At 45.7% G+C, this 21,174-nt stretch overlaps 1 protein-coding gene across 1 annotated transcript in view; it reads right to left on the bottom strand.

Annotated features, from left to right (window-relative positions):
- The window catches only part of LOC147110317 (mitotic spindle assembly checkpoint protein MAD1-like), a 998,542-nt gene that overhangs the window by 952,834 nt on the left and 24,534 nt on the right, over positions 1 to 21,174 (bottom strand). Inside the window, exon 2 of the mRNA XM_086000214.1 lies at positions 1,873 to 1,963. Coding sequence (XP_085856340.1) covers positions 1,873 to 1,899 — 27 coding nt within the window. The 5' untranslated portion in view covers positions 1,900 to 1,963. The remainder of the gene's footprint in view (positions 1 to 1,872; positions 1,964 to 21,174) is intronic.

The following is a 21,174-nucleotide window of genomic DNA, read 5'->3' as shown; positions in this document are numbered from 1 at the left end:
ATAATAATCCTGTTTTTGCCACCGAAGTGGCTAACCTCGCATTTATCCACATTATACTGCATTTGCCATGCATCTGCCCAATCACCCAACCAGTCCAAATCATACTGGAGTTTCTCGGCATCCTCCTCACAGCACACACGCCCACCCAGCTTTGTGTCGTCTGCAAACTTGGAGATATTACATCTAGTTCCCTCATCTAGATCATTAATATATACTGTGAATAGCTGGGGTCCTAGCACCGATCCCTGCGGTACCCCACTAGTCACTGCCTGCCACTCGGAAAAAGACCCGTTTATTCCAACTCTTTGCTTCCTGTCTGCCAACCAGTTCTCTATCCAAGACAGTACCTTACCCCCAATCCCATGTGCTTTAACTTTGCACGCTAATCTCTTATGCGGGACCTTATCGAAAGCCTTCTGAAAGTCCAAATATATCACATCCACTGGTTCTCCCTTATCTATTCTACCAGTTACATCCTCAAAAAATTCCAGTAGATTAGTCAAGCACGATTTACCTTTTGTGAATCCATGTTGACTTTGTCCGATCCCGTCACTGTTTTCCAAGTGCTCTGCTATTACATCTTTTATAATGGACTCTAGCATTTTCTCCACTACCGATGTCAGGCTTACCGGTCTATAATTCCCCGTTTTCTCTCTACCACCTTTTTTAAATAGTGGGGTTACATTAGCTATCCTCCAATCCATGGGAACTGTTCCAGAGTCTATAGAATTTTGGAAGATGACCAGCAATGCATCTACTATTTCTAAGGCCACTTCCTTAAGTACCCTAGGTTGTAGATCATCAGGCCCTGGGGATTTATCGGCCTTCAATCCCATCAATTTCCCTACAAATACTGATTTCATTCAATTCACAGTATTTATGTGGCTGGTCCAGTTAAGTTTCTGGTCAATGGTGACCCCCCAGGGTGTTGATGATGGTAATGCTGTTGAAAGTTAAGGGGTAGTCGTCAGACTCTCGCTTGTTAGAGATAGTCATTGCCTGGCACTTGTGTGGTGCAAATGTTACCTGCCTCTTATCAGCCCAAGCCTGAACGTCGTCCAGGTCTTGCTGCATGCAGGCATGGACTGCTTCATTATCTGAGGAGTTGTGAATGGCACTGAACACTGTGCAGTCATCAGCGAACATCCCCATTTCTGACCTTATGTTGGAGGGAAGGTCATTGATGAAGCAGCTGAAGATAGTTGGGCCTAGGACACTGCCCTAAGGAACTCCTGTAGCGATGTTCTGGGGCTGACCTCCAACCACCACAACCATCTTCCTTTGTGCTAGGTAAGACGCCAGCCAGTGGAGAGTTCCCCCCCCCGATTCCCATCGACTTCAGTTTTACTAGGGCTCCTTGATTCCACACTCGGTCAAAATGTTGCCTTGATGTCAAGGGCAATCACTCTCACCTCACCTCTAGAATTCAGCTTCTTTGTCCATGTTTGGTCCATCGTGTTTCTACCAGCTCTGAAAGAGCTATCCAATTAGTCCTACTCCCCTGCTCTGTCCCCACAGCCCTGCAATTTTTTTTCTGCAAGTATTTATCCAATTTCCTTTTGAAAGCTATTATTGAATCTGCTTCCACCACTCTTTCAGGTACTGTATTCCAGATCATAATAACTAAGTGCACAAAAAAAACTGTCCTCATCTCACTTCTGATAATAAGTGATTCACTATCTTTTTTCATTCTTCAGTGAATGATTCGCAATGCTATTTCACCTCCCGTGTAGAATAAATCTACTGTTTAACCCAAAGTGAGCAATTCCCTCTACTAGCACTTGCCGAGCGATTCCCTCTGCTAGCTTTGCACGAGTAGGTGACTGCATGTGCTGTTACTGTGCACTCCTCCCAGACCCCATGTGCCTGTACCTGCAGGGTGCATCTCTCCAGTTTCATTTCCAAGATCTTGTTCGCTTCATCAAGACGACTTCTCTCAGCCTCCAGCTCTTCAATCTTCTGCCTGCAACGAAACAGAGTGGAAACTTCAAAGTCAGCGGGTCCATGTTTTCCTTTCGCAGTTATCATGCTGGCTGATGAGTAGCATTACAACTATGAAAAGGGAAACCTAATTCCTTTTAATATATAAAAAAAAGTTAATTTAAAGAGGAAAGAAAAGGAAAAGTCCACGTAAATGCCAGAATACTTTGGAGTTTTAATTTAAAAAAGGAGAGGCAACAGAGCACCACTGGGGAATACGACTTAAGTCCCTCCCGACACCTACCCATAAGTTTCTAATGTCAAGTGAACAGTTATGAGAAGACACTAAGCTGTTGCAGGCACCTCACATGGAGGGAAAGAAAACAAAATTTAGTGCGAGTCAGCTCTAATCACTCATTCATAATTCCTGGCCTGACAACAGAGCAAGACTGGCAGAGTCTTGGAGCAAGTTATCTGCTCATGCTATAATGTCAGCTTGGATCAGTTGGCGGTACTCTTATCTCCGAGTCAGAAGGTTGTTGGTTCAAACCCCATTCCAAGGCTTGACTGCATAATCTACATTAACACTTCAGTGCAGTAGTAAGGGAGTACAGCATTTTTAAACGTACCATTCTTCAGAATGAAATTTGAAACAAAAACTTGATTGCCTACTTCACCATTGATCACATTGCTATTTGTGGAGCATTAGTGTGTACAAAATCGCTGCTGTGTTCGCCTGCATAACAACTGTGACTTCAATTCCAACTAAACAGAGGTAGGGGAGGGGGCAGGCGATTTTACATAGATGGAAGTAGGCGGTCTTTGTGAAGGAGGGGAAAATGGGGTCAGAATCAGGCGCCAATATTCTAGTAATTTCCGCACAACAGATGTTAGGCTAACTGGTCTATAATTCCCTGATTTCTCCCTCTCACCTTTCTTAAATAACGAAGTGACATGTGCAATTTTCCCATCTAAAGGAACAGTTCCTGAATTGAGAGAACCTTGGAAGATCATAATAAGGCCATCTGCAATGTTCTCACCTACTTCCTTTAAAGCCTTGGGATGAAAACCATCTGGTCCTGGGGATTTGTCATCTTTAGTGCCATTATTTTCTTCATTACTGTTAACTTGCTTACATTAATTTAGTGCCATTATTTTCTTCATTACTGTTCATTTGCTTAGGTTAATTTTGGTGAGTTCCTGCCCCTGATTCAATATTAGTTTCCTTGGTAACAACAGAAAATGCTGGAAAAACTCAGCAGGCCAGGCAACATCCGTGGAGAAAAATTAGAGTTGACGTTTCGGGTCGAAACCCTTTTTCAAAACTGGAAAGGAAATGAAATAGATCGAAGGCAGGGCTGCGATAGAACAAAAGAAGTAAAAGAGACATTAAGAGGTATTCAAAACCAGACGAAATGGTAATAGGACAAGTGGAGACAAAAGACGGCTCAGATTAGGTGTGAAGTGTACTGGCAGGGTGAGAGACAGCTGCCATGTGGGAGAGAGAAAAAAAGGGGGGGAAGGGAAGAACCAAAACAAAGGGGTGGAAAAAAATATAAGTAAAAAATGTAATAGGGGCCGAGGTTATGATCTGAAATTGTTGAACTTGATATTGAGTCCAGAAGGCTGCAAAGTGCCTAATTGGAAGACGAGGTGCTGCTCCTCGAGTTTACGTTGAGCTTCCGTGGAACAATGCAAGAGGCCAAGGACGGTGAGGTCCGAGTGGGAATGGAGCGGTGAATTAAAATGACAGGCGACCGGAAGCTCGGGGTCACCCTTATGGACTGAACGGAGCCAGTACACTTCACACCTAATCTGAGCCGTCTTTTGTTTTCACTGGCCTATTACCATCTCGTCTGGTTTTGAATACCTCTTAATGTCTCTTTTACTTCTTTTGTTCTATCGCAGCCCTGCCTTCGATCCATTTTATTTCCTTTCCAGTTTTGAAAAAGGGTTTCGACCCGAAACGTCAACTCTAATTTCTCTCCACGGATGTTGCCTGGCCTGCTGAGTTTTTCCAGCATTTTCTGTTATTATTTCGGATTTCCAGCATCTGCAGTATTTTGCCATCGTATTAGTTTCCTTGGGATGTCTGGCATGCTATCCTCTTCCTCTACTGTAAATACTGATGCAAAGTAATTATTTAACACGTCCGCCATTTCCTTTTTTTCCATTTATAATATCACCATTATCAGTTTTTAAGGTGCCTACATTGCTCTTAGCCACGCTCTTTTCCCTAATATAATTGTAAAAGTTTGTGTTGATTTTGATATCCCGTGCAAGTTTCTTTTCATACTCCCTTTTCGTAGCTCTTACTATCTTTTTTTGCATTCTTGTAGCTTTTTCTTTTAGTTTTATCTACTGGATTAGTCAGAAATATCAACCAAGAGGTCCTGATTTTGGAGGAAGATCTAATTATCACCTGGAAATTCCACATTATAGTAAGAGTTTTTAAAAACTGAATTTTTATTTTTTTTTATTTTTTATAAAAAGAGTGCTTCACTGGACATTTTTCCTGTGCTGAGCTGTTGCAGTTACAAACCAGAGAGTGATTCTGTACACACAGTATCTGGTGATATAGAACTGCCCAGGGGTCAAACAGAAATCCTTATCACTGTAACAGCTCACAAAATTGACACGGGTCTTCGCGTGTTATCCTAATCTTCAGAAAACATAAGAATAAACACTATCAGATGCTGTGACTCTGGCCATAAACTACATATCAGATTTATTAAAGCTAAGACGATAGACAGCAGCAAAAAAAAAATCAATACAGCAGATTTCATAGTCACAGCATGTTTAACTTACAAACTCTTTGGGCATATGAAAATATAAGAGATAACACTTTGTTAACACCCTTCATAATACTAAACCTGGACCAGCGTCAGTAACAAAGAACTTAAACGCAAGAATATGCCTGACCATCAGAGCCTCCAGCCTCAATCTTGATGAGTTCAGAAGAACTGAAAGAAGGCGGTCACACTTATCCTCAGAATTGCCAGCTCCTGACTACATAACTGTTCATCAAGTGACTTCAAAGGATCAGGGCCCTCTCCTCTGAACCTGTCACAAGTCTTTCAACTATTGCCAAAATAAACCCAGCTGTGAGCGCCTTGAGGGGTCCCTCGATGTGACAAACAATCACAAATGATTTAGCTCTGCAGCCAAGTAAAACATTAAGTTTTCTGTCACCAATATGAACTTGGCACATAATCCTCATTAAGACGTCTATCTAAACAGTCGTAATCATCTGTCCTTGAAGTGACATTCTGCATATCAGGCAGCAATATGCATCCTCTCCAATGTGGTGAAAGCAAGTTCAAAATGAGGCATGGACATCTTAATGCTGTATAAAGCCCATAGTATCCGTTTACTCATTGACTGAATTGTGGGTGGCCTGAGAGATAGGAGAGCTTTGCACCAAGAGCACCACAGCAAACGGTGACCAGAAAATCTAAAACGCTTTAGAGAACTTCCAGTTCCCACTATGTTCTAAACTTTATATATAATTAAGAAAAATATATATTTTCTTGTAAGATATCGCTCTGTACCATTTGTACATGAATTAGTTATGCATTTGGCATCCAGATGGGACATGAAAAAATACATCCCTTGTGTCCTAAATATTAAATAGATGAAAAAAATGTCAAGCATGGATTATCTTAACCAATAAAATTGGGGCCCACACCTTCTAGTATTTAACCAAAAGCATATTAAGTGAGGATGAAGTGCTCCCATTCCATTATCATGCATCTTCTCACAGCAGCCAGTTAAGAACTTAAGAAATCTCAGAGCAACATTTGGCCATTGAGCAACCAATCTCATTTCACCCAGAATGCAGGCATCATTATTTTATCATGGACTCCCACTCACCATCACCTGTTGATCCCCTAATTTGAGTATAATTGAAAAATTCTCTCTCAGCATGCAGTATTCAAATTTAAAGTGAGCAACTACATCACAAATATTAAAAATAAGCCAAATAATTTGAAATGTGTTAGAAAACACTTTATTCTTCATACTGTACATTGTGATTTTAACATATCCACTAAAAACATTGATTTTATAGATAGCATGGTGCAGTGTAATGTCTTAAAAGTGTACAGAAGATTTTGAATAATGGGGCAACTATGCTTGAAAACACTCTTGTTTCAAGGGGATCTCTCCACATTATGCGTCTGTTGAAAGAACAGGTATGTATTGACACTATATAGCAACTGTGAGAGGGTTGGAGAAGTACTTGTTGGCATCCAACGCACAATGATGGATAAATCAGGTTAAACAAATACAAATACATCTTTGATGATAAGACTGCTCCAAGAAATAGTAATTCAGTTCAAGAAAGGACCAGCAAGAGATTAATGTAGGTCCGGAGGGGACCTATGGCCTACTGCGGTGTTGTTCTGTTGACCTCGTTCCTTCCTTGGTCCTCACCAAAAACGCACACATAAATGTTCCTAAACTTCCCTAAACCTCTCCCCTCCCTTAACACGCTTCTTAAAACGTACCTCTTTAACCATGCTTTTGGTCACCTGTCCTAATATCTCCTTATGCCATCTCCTATATAAATGTTATTTATCATTCAGGGGTACGAGCACATAGTGGTTATGTTACTGGACTAGTAATGCAGAGGCCTAGGCTAATAATTGGGAGGCGAGAGTTCAAATCACACCATGGCAGTTTGTCAATTTGAATTCAGTTAATTAAATAAATCTGGAATAAAAAGCTAATGGTGACCATGAAGCTGTCAGATTGTCATAAAAGCCCAACTGGTTCACTAATGTCCTTTAAGGAAGGAAAACTCCTGTCCTGGTCTGACCTATATGTGACTCCAGACAAATGGCAATGTGGTTGAGTCTTAACTACCCTCTGAAATGGCCTAGCAAGCCACTCAGTAGTATCAAACCGCTACAAAAAACGTACAAGAGCAATAAAACCAGATGGACCACCCGGCATCGAGCTTGGCATCGGATTTGGACATGACAAAGAGACATCCAGCCCAGTTGACCCTTTTTTCAAAGTCCTCCTCACTAACCTCTGGGGACTTGTGCCAAAATTGAGGGAACTGTCCCAGACTAGTCAAGCAACAGCCAGACACAGTCATACTCACAGAATTATATCTTTCAGCCAACGTCCCAGACTCCTCCATCACCATCCTTGGGTATGTGCTGTCCCACCGGCAGGACAGACCCACCAGAGGTGGTGGCACAGTGGTATACAGTTGAGAGGGAGTTCCTTCAACATTGTCTCTGGACCCCATGAAGTCTCATGGAATCAGGTCAAACATGGGCAAGGAAACCTCCTGCTAATTACCACCTCAAGCCCTCCCTTAGTTGATTACCACCTACTGCCTTCCCTCAGCTGAAGAAGTGGCCATCAGCAGCAGCAGAATTGTATTCCACCTGTAACTTCATGGCACCTACCCTCTAACCAGGGGACCAACCCCTGGTTCAATGAGGAGTGTAGAAGAGTGTGCCAGGAGCAGCACCAGGCATACCTAAAAATAAAGTGCCAACCTGGGGAAACTACAACACAGGGCTACATCAAAAGCAAAATACTGCGGATGCTGGAAATCTGAAATAAAAACAGAAAATGCTGGAAATACTCAGCTGGTCAGGCAGCATCAGAACTGGCGAAAGGTCATTGACCTGAAACATTAAGTCTTTCTCTCCACAGATGCTGCCTGACCTGCTGAGTATTTCAAGCATTTTCTATTTTTATTTAACACAGAACTACATGCATGTTAAACAGCGGAAGCAGCATGCTATAGACAGAATTAAGCAATCCCACAACCAACGGATCAGATCAAAGCTCTGCAGTCCTGCCACATCCAGTCGTGAATAGTGGTGGACAATTAAACAACTAACGGAAGGAGGAAGTGACTCCATAAACATCCCCATCCCCAACAATGGCGGAGCCCAGCAAGTGAGTGCAAAAGACAAGGCTGAAGTGTTCACAACAATCTTCAGGCAGAAATACCAAGTGGATGATCCACCTTGGCCCGCTCCTGAGGGCCCCACCATCACAAATGCAAGTCTTCAGCCAATTCTATTCACTCCACGTGATATAAAGAAACAGATGAGTACACTGGATACAGCAAAGGCGATGGGAACCGACAACATCCTGGCTATAGCGCTTAAGGCTTGTGCTCCAGAACTAGCCACTGGACTCTACCCGACAAAGTGGAAAATTGGCCAGGTATGTCGTGTCCACAAAAAGCAGGACAAATCCAATCCAGCCTATTAGGGACCCATCAGCCTACTCTCAATCATTAGCAAAGTGATAGAAGGTGTCGTCGACAGTGTTATCAAGCAGTACTTACTCACCAATAACCTGCTCACAGAAATCACAGAAACCCCACAGTGCAGATAGAGGCCATTTCGGCCCATCGAGCCTGCACCGACACATATCCCACCTGATCCCCGTAACCGCTACACCAACACATATCCCACCCTATCCCCGTAACCCCACGTATTTAATCCCCCTAACACTAAGGGTCAATTTTATCATCGCCAATCAACCTAACCCGCACATCTTTGGACTGTGGGAGGAAACCGGAGCACCCGGAGGAAACCCACGCAAACACGGGGAGAATGTGCAAACTCACTGATGCTCAGTTTGGATTTTGCCAGGAACACTCGGCTCTCAACCTCATTACAGCCTTGGTCCAAACATGGGCAAAAGAGCTAAATTCCAGAGGTGAGGTGAGAGTGACTGCCCTTGACATCAAGGCAGCATTTGACCGAGTGTGGTATCAAGGAGCCCAAGTAAAACGGAAGTCAATGGGAATCAGGGGGAAACTCTCCAAAGGCTGGAGTCATACCCTAGCACAAAGTAAGATGATTGTGGTTGTTGGAGGCCAATTATCACAGCCCCAGGACATCACAGCAGGAGTTCCTGAGGGCAGTGTCCTAGGCCCAACCATCTTCAGCTGCTTCATCAATGATCTTCCCTCCATCATAAGATCAGAGGTGGAGATGTTCGCTGATGTTTCCACAGTGTTCAGTTCCATGCGCAATTCCTCAGATAATGAAGCAGTCCATGCCCGCATGCAGCAAGACCTGGACAGCATCCAGGCTTGGGCTGATAAGTGGCAAGTGACATTTGCACCACACAAGTGCCAGGTAATGACCATCTCCAACAAGACAGTCTAACCACCTCCCTCTTATGTTCATTAATAAATAGACATTCTTATGAACACAGCTAGCTTTTGCTAGTTACTTTATTGAGCACATGTGGACTAGGTACAGTATCTGTAGAGGCTTCCATCTTGACTGCTGCCTTGTGGGTAGCCTAGTGCCTCATGGGTAATGTAGTCTTAATATACATACAGCTGGGTAGTGTAGTCTTATACATACAGCTCTACACGGCTCTACGGCTCCACCTAGTGTCCACTATGGAATGACATGTTATTGATCATTACACTCCCCATGACATTCAATGTCATTACCATATTCTAATCCCCAATTAGCAACATCCTGGGGATCACCATTGACTAGCAACTTAACTGGACAAACTACATAAATACTGTGGCGACAAGCAGGTCAGATCCTGAGTATTCTGCAACAAGTGGCTCACCCCTTGACTCCACAAAGGCTTTCCACCACCTACAAGGCACAAGTCAGGAGTGTGATGGAATACTCTCCACTTGCTTGGGTGAGAGCAGCTCCAACAACACTCAAAAATCTCGACACCATCTAGGTCAAAGCAGCCCACTTGATCGGCACCCAATGTTACCTCTAATTTTTTTTCTGCGCGAGCCCTTTAAATTTGCTGTATGGTATCCCTTCCAGCGACAGCAGCTGGTGAGCGGCCTGCGTGGGACCTCGCGATTGATGTCCAGCCGCGCACCTTAGAGGGAACGTTGTCGGCACCCCACCTTAAACGTTCACTCCCTCCAACACCAGAGAAACATGGCTATAGTGTGCACTATCTACAAGATGCAATGCAGCAACTCACCAAGGCTTCTTTGACAGCACCTTCTAAACCCGTGACCTCTTACCACCTAGAAGGACAAGGGCAGCAGGCGCATGGGAATACCATCACCTCCAAGTCATACAACATCCTGACTTAGAAATATGTCGCCGATCCTTCATCGCTGGGTCAAAATCCTGGAACTCCTTACCTAACAGCACTGTGGGAGTACCTTCGCCACACAGACTGCAGCGGTTCAAGGCGGCAGCTCACCACCACTTTCTCAAGGGTCATAGAGTCATAACGGCACAGAAGGAGGCCATTCGGCCCATCGAGCCCGTGCCGGCTCTCTGTAGAGCAATCCAGTCAGTCCCATTCCCCCACTCTATCCCCGTAGCCCTGCAAGTTTATTTCCCTCAAGTGCCTATCCAGTCTCCCCTTGAAAACAATGGCCCAGAAATTCATGTCTCCACGGGTGAGTACGCACGGGGTACTCACCCGTAGGCCCAATGGAAGTGCTGGTTTCCTGCATGCACTGCGCGGGAAACCGGCACTTCCATTCCTCTGAACGAAGGGGTTCAGAGGTTGAACGCTGTGCGCAGGAGGGGCTGCGCCTGCGCATCAAACTTCGGTCTTTTTTTTTTTTTAAAAACAGATTTTCCTGGGAACATATGCCTGCAGAATTTAGAAATGTAAAAAGCAGGTACGCCTGCTTTTTACAAGGTAAGTGGTGAACTAATTAAAATTAAAACATTTTTCCCACAGGTTTATTATTTTTAAATACTTTAAAGCAAGGTAAGTTTATTTTTTAGCCCCGTTAGAAAATAAAATTATTTTTTCCAAAAATTTAAATTGTTTAAAATAGTTATTTCATGTAATTTATAGTTTATTAAAAAATGTGATGTTTTTTTAAAATTTATTTGAAGATTTAGTGCTATTTTGGGGCCGTAGTATTTATAAGTCTTGACAGCACTTCCTGTCAGACTTATGAATGGAGCATTCCCTGCTCCGATTGGCTCCCCATGGCCCACGTGATCCCAGGGGACGCATCGAACTAACTGTGCCCCTGGGATACACAAGCACGGCGCGCCTGCAGCTGGACCAGGCCCCGGATCGGAATTCCACGGGGGCCCACAGCTCAACGGCCAGCGCGCAAGGCAGGTCGGGGGCTTGCACCCGCGGGAAGCCCCCAACCCGAATTTCTGGGCCATTGAGTGTCTCTGCTTCCACCACTTCCGTCGGCAGCGAATTCCAGGTCATCACCACTCGCTGCGTAAAAAAGTTTTCCCTCACATCCCCCCTCTATCTCTTGCCCAAAACCTTAAATCTGTGTCCCCTAGTCATTTTACCATCAACTAGTGGGAACAGCCTTTCCCCGTCTAGCTTATCCAAACCCGTCATAATCTTGTGCACCTCTATCAAATCACCCCTCAACCTCCTTTGCTCAGATGAAAACAAATCCAGCTTTTCCAACCTGTCCTTGTAGCTAATATCCCCCATCCCCGGAACCATTCTGGTAAATCTCCTCTGCACCCTCTCAAGGACCTTCACATCCTTCCTAAAGTGTGGTGACCAGCACTGGGTGCAATACTCTAGTTGTGGCCTAATCAGCGCTTTATAAAGGTTCAGCATAACTTCTCTACTTTTGTACTCAATACCTCTATTTATGAAACCCAAGATCCCATATGCTTTGTTAACCACTTTCAATATGTCCTGCCACCTTCAGGGACCTATGCACACTAACTCCCAGGTCCCTCTGTCCCTGCACACTCTTTAAAACCGTGCCATTAAGTGTATATTGCCTCTCCCTGTTCCTTCTGCCAAAATGCATCACCTCACACTTCTCTGAATTAAATTCCATCTGCCACTTGTCTGCTAGCCTTTCTATGTCCTGTTGCAGTCGATTGGTATCATCATCACTGTTTGCCACACTTCCAAGTTTGGTGTCATCTGCAAATTTAGAAATTCTACTCTGTATTCCAGTATCCAGGTCATTTATATATGTATCAAAAAAGCAGTGGCCCCAGCACTGACCCTTGGGGAACACCACGGTCTACCATCCTCCAGTCTGAAAAACAGCCATTTACCACAACTCGCTGTTTTCTGTCCTTAAGCATTTCCTTATCCAAGCTGCCACTGACCCACCTATTCCATGAGCCTCAATTTTGTTAACCAGCCTTCTATGTGATACTTTGTCAAACGCCTTCCGAAAATCCATGTAGACAACATCCATTGCATTCCCTTCATCAATCCTCTCTGTTACTTCATCAAAAAATTCAATTAGATTAGTCAAACACGATCTGCCTTTTACAAATCCGTGTTGGTTCTCCTTAATTAGCTTAAACCTCTCCAAATGCCCGTTAATTTTTTCCTTGATTATTGTTTCTAAAACATTACCCACCACTGATGTTAAACTGACCGGCCTGTAGTTACTAGGATTGTCCTTAGGGCAATTAGGGATGGGCAATAAATGCTGGCCTTGCCAGTGGCGCCCACATCCCGTGAATGAATAAATAAATAAAAAACTGTTACTGTAAAGTTGTGTGTCAAAATGATTTTGCAATTCATCCACATAAAATTAGAGGCCTGTATTTTGTGGCCCCTATGGGTACGTATGCGCCCGTAAGGGCTGCGCAAGTTTCGGGTTTTCTTGCGCAAAGTGCATGCGCGAGAACCCGAAACTTGCGATCTGTCAAGAATCTTCTTGACAGATCCACCGCATCCCCAGGGAAAGGGCATCCGCGGGCATAGAGTTGGGCTATTTGCCCAACTTCTGCCCAGCAAATGCCCGTGAAATTCTTACAGCTGGTAAAAGCAGGCGTCAGGCCTGCTTTTACCAGTGTAAGTTTAAAAAAAACATAAAAATACATTTTTTCCCAACCATTTAAGCATGAAAAAACCTGTACAATAAAGTTATTTTTTTAGCCCCTTTAAAACATTTAAATTTATTTTTCAAAAAATTACATTTTTGTTTTAAATATTTAATTAAATGGGATGTTATTAATTTTAAAAATGTAATTTAAAAAAATGTATTTGATGTGTACATGTATTTTTTTGGGTATCCCCATTCATGCATGAATGGGGATCCCCTGCTTTCATTCGTTGGGCCGGCCCACGTGATCCCAGGGGCGCTTGCGAAATGCATGCGCCCTTGGGATACGTGGGTCTGTACCCCGCGGGTACCCGGAGAGGCCCAGGACCACGAATCTACATATCTCCCGGAGCACCAGGTACACGGGCATTTTATTTGCGGATCGGAGGCATTTCCCCGCGGGAAGCCTCCAACCGCAAATTCAGGACCATGATGTACAACTAAGAATAAAATTGGGTGTGAACATGCTGTACTTTATTTCACTTTGGGCTTGCAGAAGCTATACGGACATGTTGTATACCCCAGATGGAAATGACAGCCCTGAATCTACGTTTGACCCTTCTCAAGTGAGTCCCAACACACTAGAGTTCCTGATTTTAATCAGGTCATGTTGATGGAGCTGCTAAGGAGAATCTCCAGGACGCAAACTAGACTCCACAATCACCACCTCCAATCAAAGAGAAGAGCTGAAGGTGTCCGTGAGCAAATCTGCTTGTGCACCCAACTGGTCAGTAAATAGTAACTGGTTGGAAACATGAATAACGGAAAATATTTTTAAAAATATCAATTTTTTGGTGACATTATACGTAATGCCACATGGGCAGCCTGTGTTGTACAGGGAACTAACACATACCTGGGAGAGATTACTGAGCAGTAATTTAATTAATAAATTTGAATGACATCATGAATCGAGACAGTAAAGCTCAAATAATTCATAACTGTCATCTGAATCCCAAGGTTAAATTACAGCCCTGAATGAAAGAACTCCAGGGCGACTTTTAAAAATATATATTCAGTGAAATTTATGAAGCAATTTGATTTTGCCTTTAACATTTTTTTTGCCAACAGCAGCCTTGACCATGCATCCCATCAATGCACAATGATGCGCTCACTGTAGGATTAACAACTACTTTGTCATGATTACAGGTTTATTGTGAAATACAGTTTGCAGTTGATTACAAGGAAACATAACTCCTCTTCCCCCGGCTCTCACCCCCACCCACCAAATTACCTGTGCCTTTACCCTCCCGCCTCAGGTTCTCATACCCTCTGCCTTGCCTGACTTTTCTATCACACTTTGCAGTCCCTACCCTAAACACCCATCTCTTCACACGATAGTACTGCCAAGCTCCAGTACTAACCACTCCCCCAGTATCACGACACCCAGCACCCCTGTGATGAAATATTCCATTCATCACTGCCTGTGACTGTGGTCGGTTTCAGTGTCATTTCCCTTCCCCCAGTCCTCATTGTATTGTTTATTGGAATGTGCTGGAATGTGCTGTGTGTAGGGCTCCGCCCATACCTGGCCCCTTTTGTAAGCTAGCTCAGTCTGGCCTCAGTCTCCAGAAGGAAGATATCTCTCTCTCTTACGTGTTACGTTCTAAGTTAATAAAAGCCTTGTTTTGTTTCGCTAACATCGAGTCTCGGAATTATTGAGGCACATCAATTTTATTAACTTATTTTTCAACACTATGGATCAACTCCTGAAACCCGAACGTTTGGATTTGGATCAACATGCTCCGGACACTGGTTTGAGTGTATGGAATTCTTCCTGGACAATTCCGCAGCCGTCAAAGACGCTGCGAGGATGAGACTCGGAATTCTGCGGAATTGGGTAAGCCACCGGGTTTACCCCCTCATCCAAGACGCCGATACGTACCTGGCCGCCTGCGACATCTTAAAGGCGCATTACCAGCAGCCTACGAATGAGGTGTATGCTAGGCATCTGCTCACTACTCGCACACAGCGACCTGGGGAATCGGTGGAGGAGTTCCTAAGCACCCTGAAAATGCTTGGCAAAGACTGCAAGTGCCGAGATGTAAAAGCCGCAGTGTACACTGACGAGCTTGTTCGCGATGCCTTTATCACAGGCCTCAGCTCCACTTACATCCGGCAAAGACTGCTGGAAAAAACGGGGTTGGACCTGAAACAGGCTGCGGACACCGCGCGATCCCTGGATGTGGCCCAGAGAAACTTGGACGCCTACTCTTCAGCCCGCGCCGTCCACGCCGCCACGTGTGCACCGAGGGCGCCGCCATCTTGGAAGGCATCTTCCCCGCCCGGCAGCCCGACACCGGCGGGGCCCCGCTCTCCCCCCAGAAGCCCTACGACAGCCGCGACGCGTCAGGGACCCAACTGCTACTTCTGCGGGCAGCCAAAACACACCAGAAACCTGTGCCCGGCGAAAGGCACCACCTGCTTCAAGTGCGGTAAGAAGGGGCACTTCGGGAAGGTGTGCAGAGGGAACCCCGCCGGAAAACCCGCCACCGCCGCGTGTGCGCCGTGGGAGCAGCCATCTTGGACGCCATCTTGCCCGACCTCGTGGGGTCCGCCATCTTATGAGCAGACAGTGTGGACGCCATCTTGTATCGATCAGAGCCCTACAGTGGCATCGGTCACAGTGGACCAGACCAGGCCGCACCCGCTATCCAAATCAATGGTGGACATCGAGGTAAATGGGTGCCGGGTTAAATGTTTAATTGACAGTGGAAGCACGGAGAGTTTTATCCACCCTGAACTGGCACAGCAACTCTCCCTAAAGGTGGTCCCTGCTCAGGGTACCATCTCTATGACTGATAAAACCCAGACATCGACCATTCTGGGTTACTGCACGGTACAATTGGGCGTTAACGGAACTGTATATGATAATTTTAAAGTATTAATCATGAAGAACCTATGTGCGAGCGTGATCTTGGGCCTGGATTTCCAGTGCAACCACCAAAGCATCACGCTCAAGTACGGTGGGTCCCAGCCGCCCCTCACAGTGTGCGGTCTGGCTACCCTGAAGGTAAAGCCGCCTTCGCTATTCGCGAACCTTACCCCTAACTGCCGGCCAATAGCGACCAAAAGCAGGAGGTACAGCTGGGAGGACAGGCGGTTTATCGCGACCGAGGTAGACAGGCTCCTGAAAGAGCGCATTATTGAACGCAGCAACAGCCCGTGGCGCGCCCAAGTGGTAGTGGTAAGAGGTAGCGAGAAGAAACGGATGGTGATCGACTATAGTCAAACGATCAACAGGTACACCCAACTAGACGCCTACCCGCTACCCCGCATATCAGAAATGGTGAACCAAATCGCCCAATACTGGGTGTTCTCCACCATCGACCTCAAGTCAGCGTACCACCAGCTCCCTATCAGACCAGAGGACCGCCCGTACACCGCCTTCGAGGCGAACGGACGCCTCTACCAATTCCTCAGAGTCCCCTTTGGGGTGACGAATGGGGTCTCGGTTTTTCAGAGGGAGATGGACCGCATGGTCGATGACCACCACTTGCAGGCAACCTTCCCCTACCTCGACAACGTCACCATCTGCGGCCACAATCAGCAGGATCACGACTCGAACCTCGAGAGGTTCCTGGAAACCGCACAAAATCTCAACCTCACCTACAACGAGGACAAGTGCGTTTTCAACACCATGCGCCTCTGCATACTAGGCAGCGTGGTGGAGAATGGGGAAATCGGACCAGACCCCGACCGATTGCGCCCCCTACAGGAGCTGCCCCTGCCCAACACTCCCAAAGCCCTGAAAAGGTGCCTGGGGTTATTTTCTTATTATTCCCAATGGGTCCCCAACTACTCCGACAAAGCCCGCCCCCTCTTGAAAGCATCCTCTTTTCCGCTCTCTGCTGAGGCCCACGCCGCCTTCAAAAGCATTAAGCAGGATATTGAGCGGGCCACGCTACAGGCAGTGGACGAGAACACTCCATTTCAAGTGGAAAGTGATGCGTCTGACTTCGCCTTGGCGGCCACCCTCAACCAGGCGGGGCGGCCCGTAGCTTTCTTCTCGAGGACCCTCCAAGGGCCCGAGATCAGACACTCCTCCGTGGAAAAGGAGGCCCAAGCCATCGTGGAGGCAGTGCGCCACTGGCGCCACTACCTAGCCGGCAAACGCTTCACCCTACTTACCGACCAGCGGTCGGTAGCGTTTATGTTCAATAATAAACAGAGGGGGAAGATTAAAAATGATAAGATTCTTAGGTGGCGGATCGAGCTCTCCACCTTCGAGTACGACATCATTTACCGGCCAGGGGCCCTTAACGAATCCCCTGACGCCCTCTCACGAGGGATGTGTGCCAGCGCCACCGGGGATCGGCTACAGACCCTCCACAACGACCTCTGCCACCCAGGGGTCACGCGGCTGTTCCACTTCATAAAGTCCCGTAACTTACCCTACTCGATTGAGGAAGTTCGGTCTCTGACCAGGAACTGCCGCACTTGCGCTGAGTGCAAGCCTCGGTTCTACCGCCCAGATAGAGCCCACTTAATCAAAGCTACACGGCCCTTTGAGCGGCTCAGCTTAGATTTCAAGGGCCCCCTCCCGTCCGTCGACCGCAATGTTTACTTCCTGAACATTGTGGACGAATACTCCCGGTTCCCATTCGCCTTCCCCTGCCCAGACATGACCAGCGCCACGGTCATTAAATGCCTCAACAGCCTGTTCTGCCTGTTCGGTATGCCGAGCTACATCCATACGGATAGGGGGGCGTCCTTCATGAGTGAAGAGCTACGCCAGTACATGCTGTCCAAGGGGATCGCCACGAGCCGTACCACCAGCTACAACCCCCGGGGTAACGGCCAAGTGGAGCGAGAGAACGGGACAGTATGGAAAGCAGTCACTCTAGCTCTAAGGACCAAGGGCCTCCCTATCTCCCGCTGGCAGGAAGTCCTCTCGGATGTGCTCCATTCGATACGGTCGCTATTGTGTACGGCCACTAATGCCACGCCTCATGAACGAATGTTTGTCTTTCCCCGGAAATCCACCTCAGGCGTATCCATGCCGTCATGGCTCTCCACCCCAGGTCCGGTACTCGTGCGAAGGCATGTGAGGGGCCACAAGACGGACCCTCTCGTGGAGCCAGTACACCTACTCCACGCCAACCCCCAATACGCATATGTCCGGCACGCCGACGGAAGGGAGGACACCGTGTCCATAAAAGACGTCGCCCCAGCCGGTATCGACAACAACCACGGCAATAGCAGCAACAACGATCACAGCAACTCTTACCCACCCACTACTCTTTCATCACCCCCGGAAGAACATCGACCAACGGCACCCCCACCAACTACCCCTTCAACAACCCTGGCGGCACCCCCGGCAGAGACCCAGGAGACTACCGGGGACACCCAGCCGACACCCGCGGCACCACAACAGCCACGTCGGTCGCAGAGGACTATCAAACCCCCGAACAGGCTAAATCTATAGAAGGGGTGAATGTGATGAAATATTCCATTCATCACTGCCTGTGACTGTGGTCGGTTTCAGTGTCATTTCCCTTCCCCCAGTCCTCATTGTATTGTTTATTGGAATGTGCTGTGTGTGTAGGGCTCCGCCCATACCTGGCCCCTTTTGTAAGCTAGCTCAGTCTGGCCTCAGTCTCCAGAAGGAAGATATCTCTCTCTCTTATGTGTTACGTTCTAAGTTAATAAAAGCCTTGTTTTGTTTCGCTAACATCGAGTCTCGGAATTATTGAGGCACATCAACCCCAACCTCCGTTCAACCAAAGCTAACCCAATCTCTATAATACCTGAACTCAAGACCTGCCCATTACTGACAAATCCGAAGAACCCTCTCCCCACCATTGCTATGCACCTTCTATCTACCTAGAACTGCTAGCATCTTTCCAACCATGTTCCTGTGTATATCCTGTGTTTTTATAAAAGGTCAGAGATTTAAAAAAATTCTTAGGTGAAGAAACATACTATTCAAGGTAATTCATGTATGGTCTGACGGGAAATAGTCAGTTTCTGAATTTAAAACACTGCGATAATGCAACAGCAACAGAATTTCACATATTCAGTCACCATAAATCAGCGGCTACATAGAATTTACAGCACGGAATCAGGCGATTCGGCCCAACTGCTAGTCTATGCCAGTGTTCATGCTCCAAATGAGCCTCTTCCCACCCCTTTTCATCTCACTTTCTATTCCTTTCTCCCTCATGTGTCTATCTAGCTTCCCCTTAAATGCTAGTTCCACATTCTAACCACTCTCTGGGCAAAGAAGTTTCTCCTGTATTTCCCAATGGATTTATTAGTGACTATCTTATATTTATGGCCCCTAGTGGCTCTGATAAAACATTGTACATTATATGGCATGAGCCCTGTTATAAAAGAGCATAGCCTCTGACGTGCCATTGGCACTGCCACAGGAGTTGCACTAGCATGCATTAAAGTCACATGACATATAAAATTATTTCAGTTATAAACTACAAATTATTAACGTATAGACTCACAGCAATTAAATCGTAATCATTACTTCCGAGTATGTCAGCACACATTAATAAACACAGTACACTGGCAGCAAACACAGGAACCACCTTTAATCCCATGAACTCAGCAGTACATGCTGTAAAACGTAATGGATCCATGAGTGATTACAAGGTAATAATCTCATCAGTGTTCATATGATGTCATAAAGTGCAAGCGAATTTAAAGCAGCTTAGAGCCATTTGAAACCCTAAAATGAGATTGCAACCTTGTGCTCAGTGCCCATTACTTTCTATCTCTATATGATATTGGGCTAATAATCTCCAAAATCTGATATTCTGACCTTAATATACTGCACAGAATTGCCTTGCAAAATGTTTCATTTCCAATAAATCCGCACACATTAATAAGAGAAATGTCTCCAGTCAGGACATGGGAAGGCATAACCATAGGTTTACAAGAAATAAAATGATATCGAAAAGTTTCACGTTTCACCTTCAAAAAAGTTACAGAAAAACAATGTTTGTACAAGAATTAAAGAAAAGCGCTGAAGACAAACAGTTTCCAATGCATCGCTTAAGCCGTTCTGTGCAATAGAAGCCACTTGCAAATACAATTAGAGACATGGTATAAAATTCAATATTAAATTTGTCTGTCTTAAAACCTCAAGTACAGTGACTCACTCCTTGGGGCCTTACCAATCTCCATTTCCAAGTACAGGAAACTCTCGTTTAAACGGCACCTAAATATCCGGAATTCTCTATTAACCGGCAAAATTCTCACTCCGAAAACAACACCTCAATAACCGGCAATGTGGCCGAGTTAGTCAGTGGGGGTAGTTCTCCAAACTGCCACTACTCGGCTTCTTGGCGCTGTCGGGAGTCGGAACACCTCAATACCCCTGTAACAGGAGTCTGACTCTCCCGCGCTGCCGGTAGTCTCTTCTGATCCGCCATTTTACAGGGGTACTGTGTGTCTCCCACGCTGCTGGTAGTCATTGCATTGCATTACCCTCAACTGGCAGTATTGTACTTAATCAAACATCTTCCACCATCCATTTAACACAACATTCTGTAGGTGAGTACCCAATTACTGTATACTGCACATTTCTTGATTTTTTTATTTTTCTTTGTTAAGAATAGCCTCGGTAGATAACCCGCGCCGTCATCCGGAATTTTTGATCAACCGGCACCATCCAGGTCCCATCGGTGCCGGATAAAAAAAGAGTTTCCTGTATCCACAGGAAACAGAGCCCCCCCAGCACCGAGAACTGTCACACTTGTACAATAAAGTAAATTCCACCGAAACACACACCATGAAATGTCAGTTGCAGAGGCAAAAAGGCAAGGGAAGTAATAGCAGACTTTATTAGCGCTTGGGTTGCAACACACTAAGAACATTCGGATCGAAAGTCGGAAAGTAACTCTCAGGGAAGCTTTTTGTTTTAAACACCAAGTCTTCTTATTATGCAGACTTAATATGACTGAAGGCAGATTTTTTTTCCCACCTATGTAATAAGTGACTACACTTCAAAAGTAATTCATTAGAAGCTTATAAATGATATGATCATGATACAATATGTAATTCTGCTGCGTTTATGTTGGCTCTGTACCATTACTAATTACCAACCATATAAATGACCATCTTGGGGTGCTCGCCACCGAGCCGTATACAAAATTAAGTTGGAAGGGTCAGTACGAAGATTCATCCAACAGTTCTTAGGTCATTTCAGGTCCAATTTTCTTTTTTTACTGGCATGAGCCTTTGTGCCAATTGTTCTAATGACCTAGGGCTATGGGGAAAGGGCAGGGGAGTTGGACTAGCTGAAGTGCTCTTGCAGCAAGCCAGCACGGGCTCGACGGACCGAATGGCCGCCTTCCGTGCTGTAACCATTCTATGACCTAATACAGGTTTTTAAAATTATGAAAGGGTTTGACAGGGTAGATGTTGAATTAACAGCACAGAAACAGGCCATTTGGCACAATTGGTCTATGCTCCACATGAGCCTCCTCCCACCCTACTTTATCTAGTCCCATCAG

This window comes from Somniosus microcephalus, chromosome 11, assembly GCF_052327205.1.
Source record: "Somniosus microcephalus isolate GS21.2 chromosome 11, FLI_Smic_1.0, whole genome shotgun sequence".
Taxonomy (NCBI): domain Eukaryota; kingdom Metazoa; phylum Chordata; class Chondrichthyes; order Squaliformes; family Somniosidae; genus Somniosus; species Somniosus microcephalus.
This window is presented reverse-complemented; position numbering and strand designations above follow the sequence as displayed.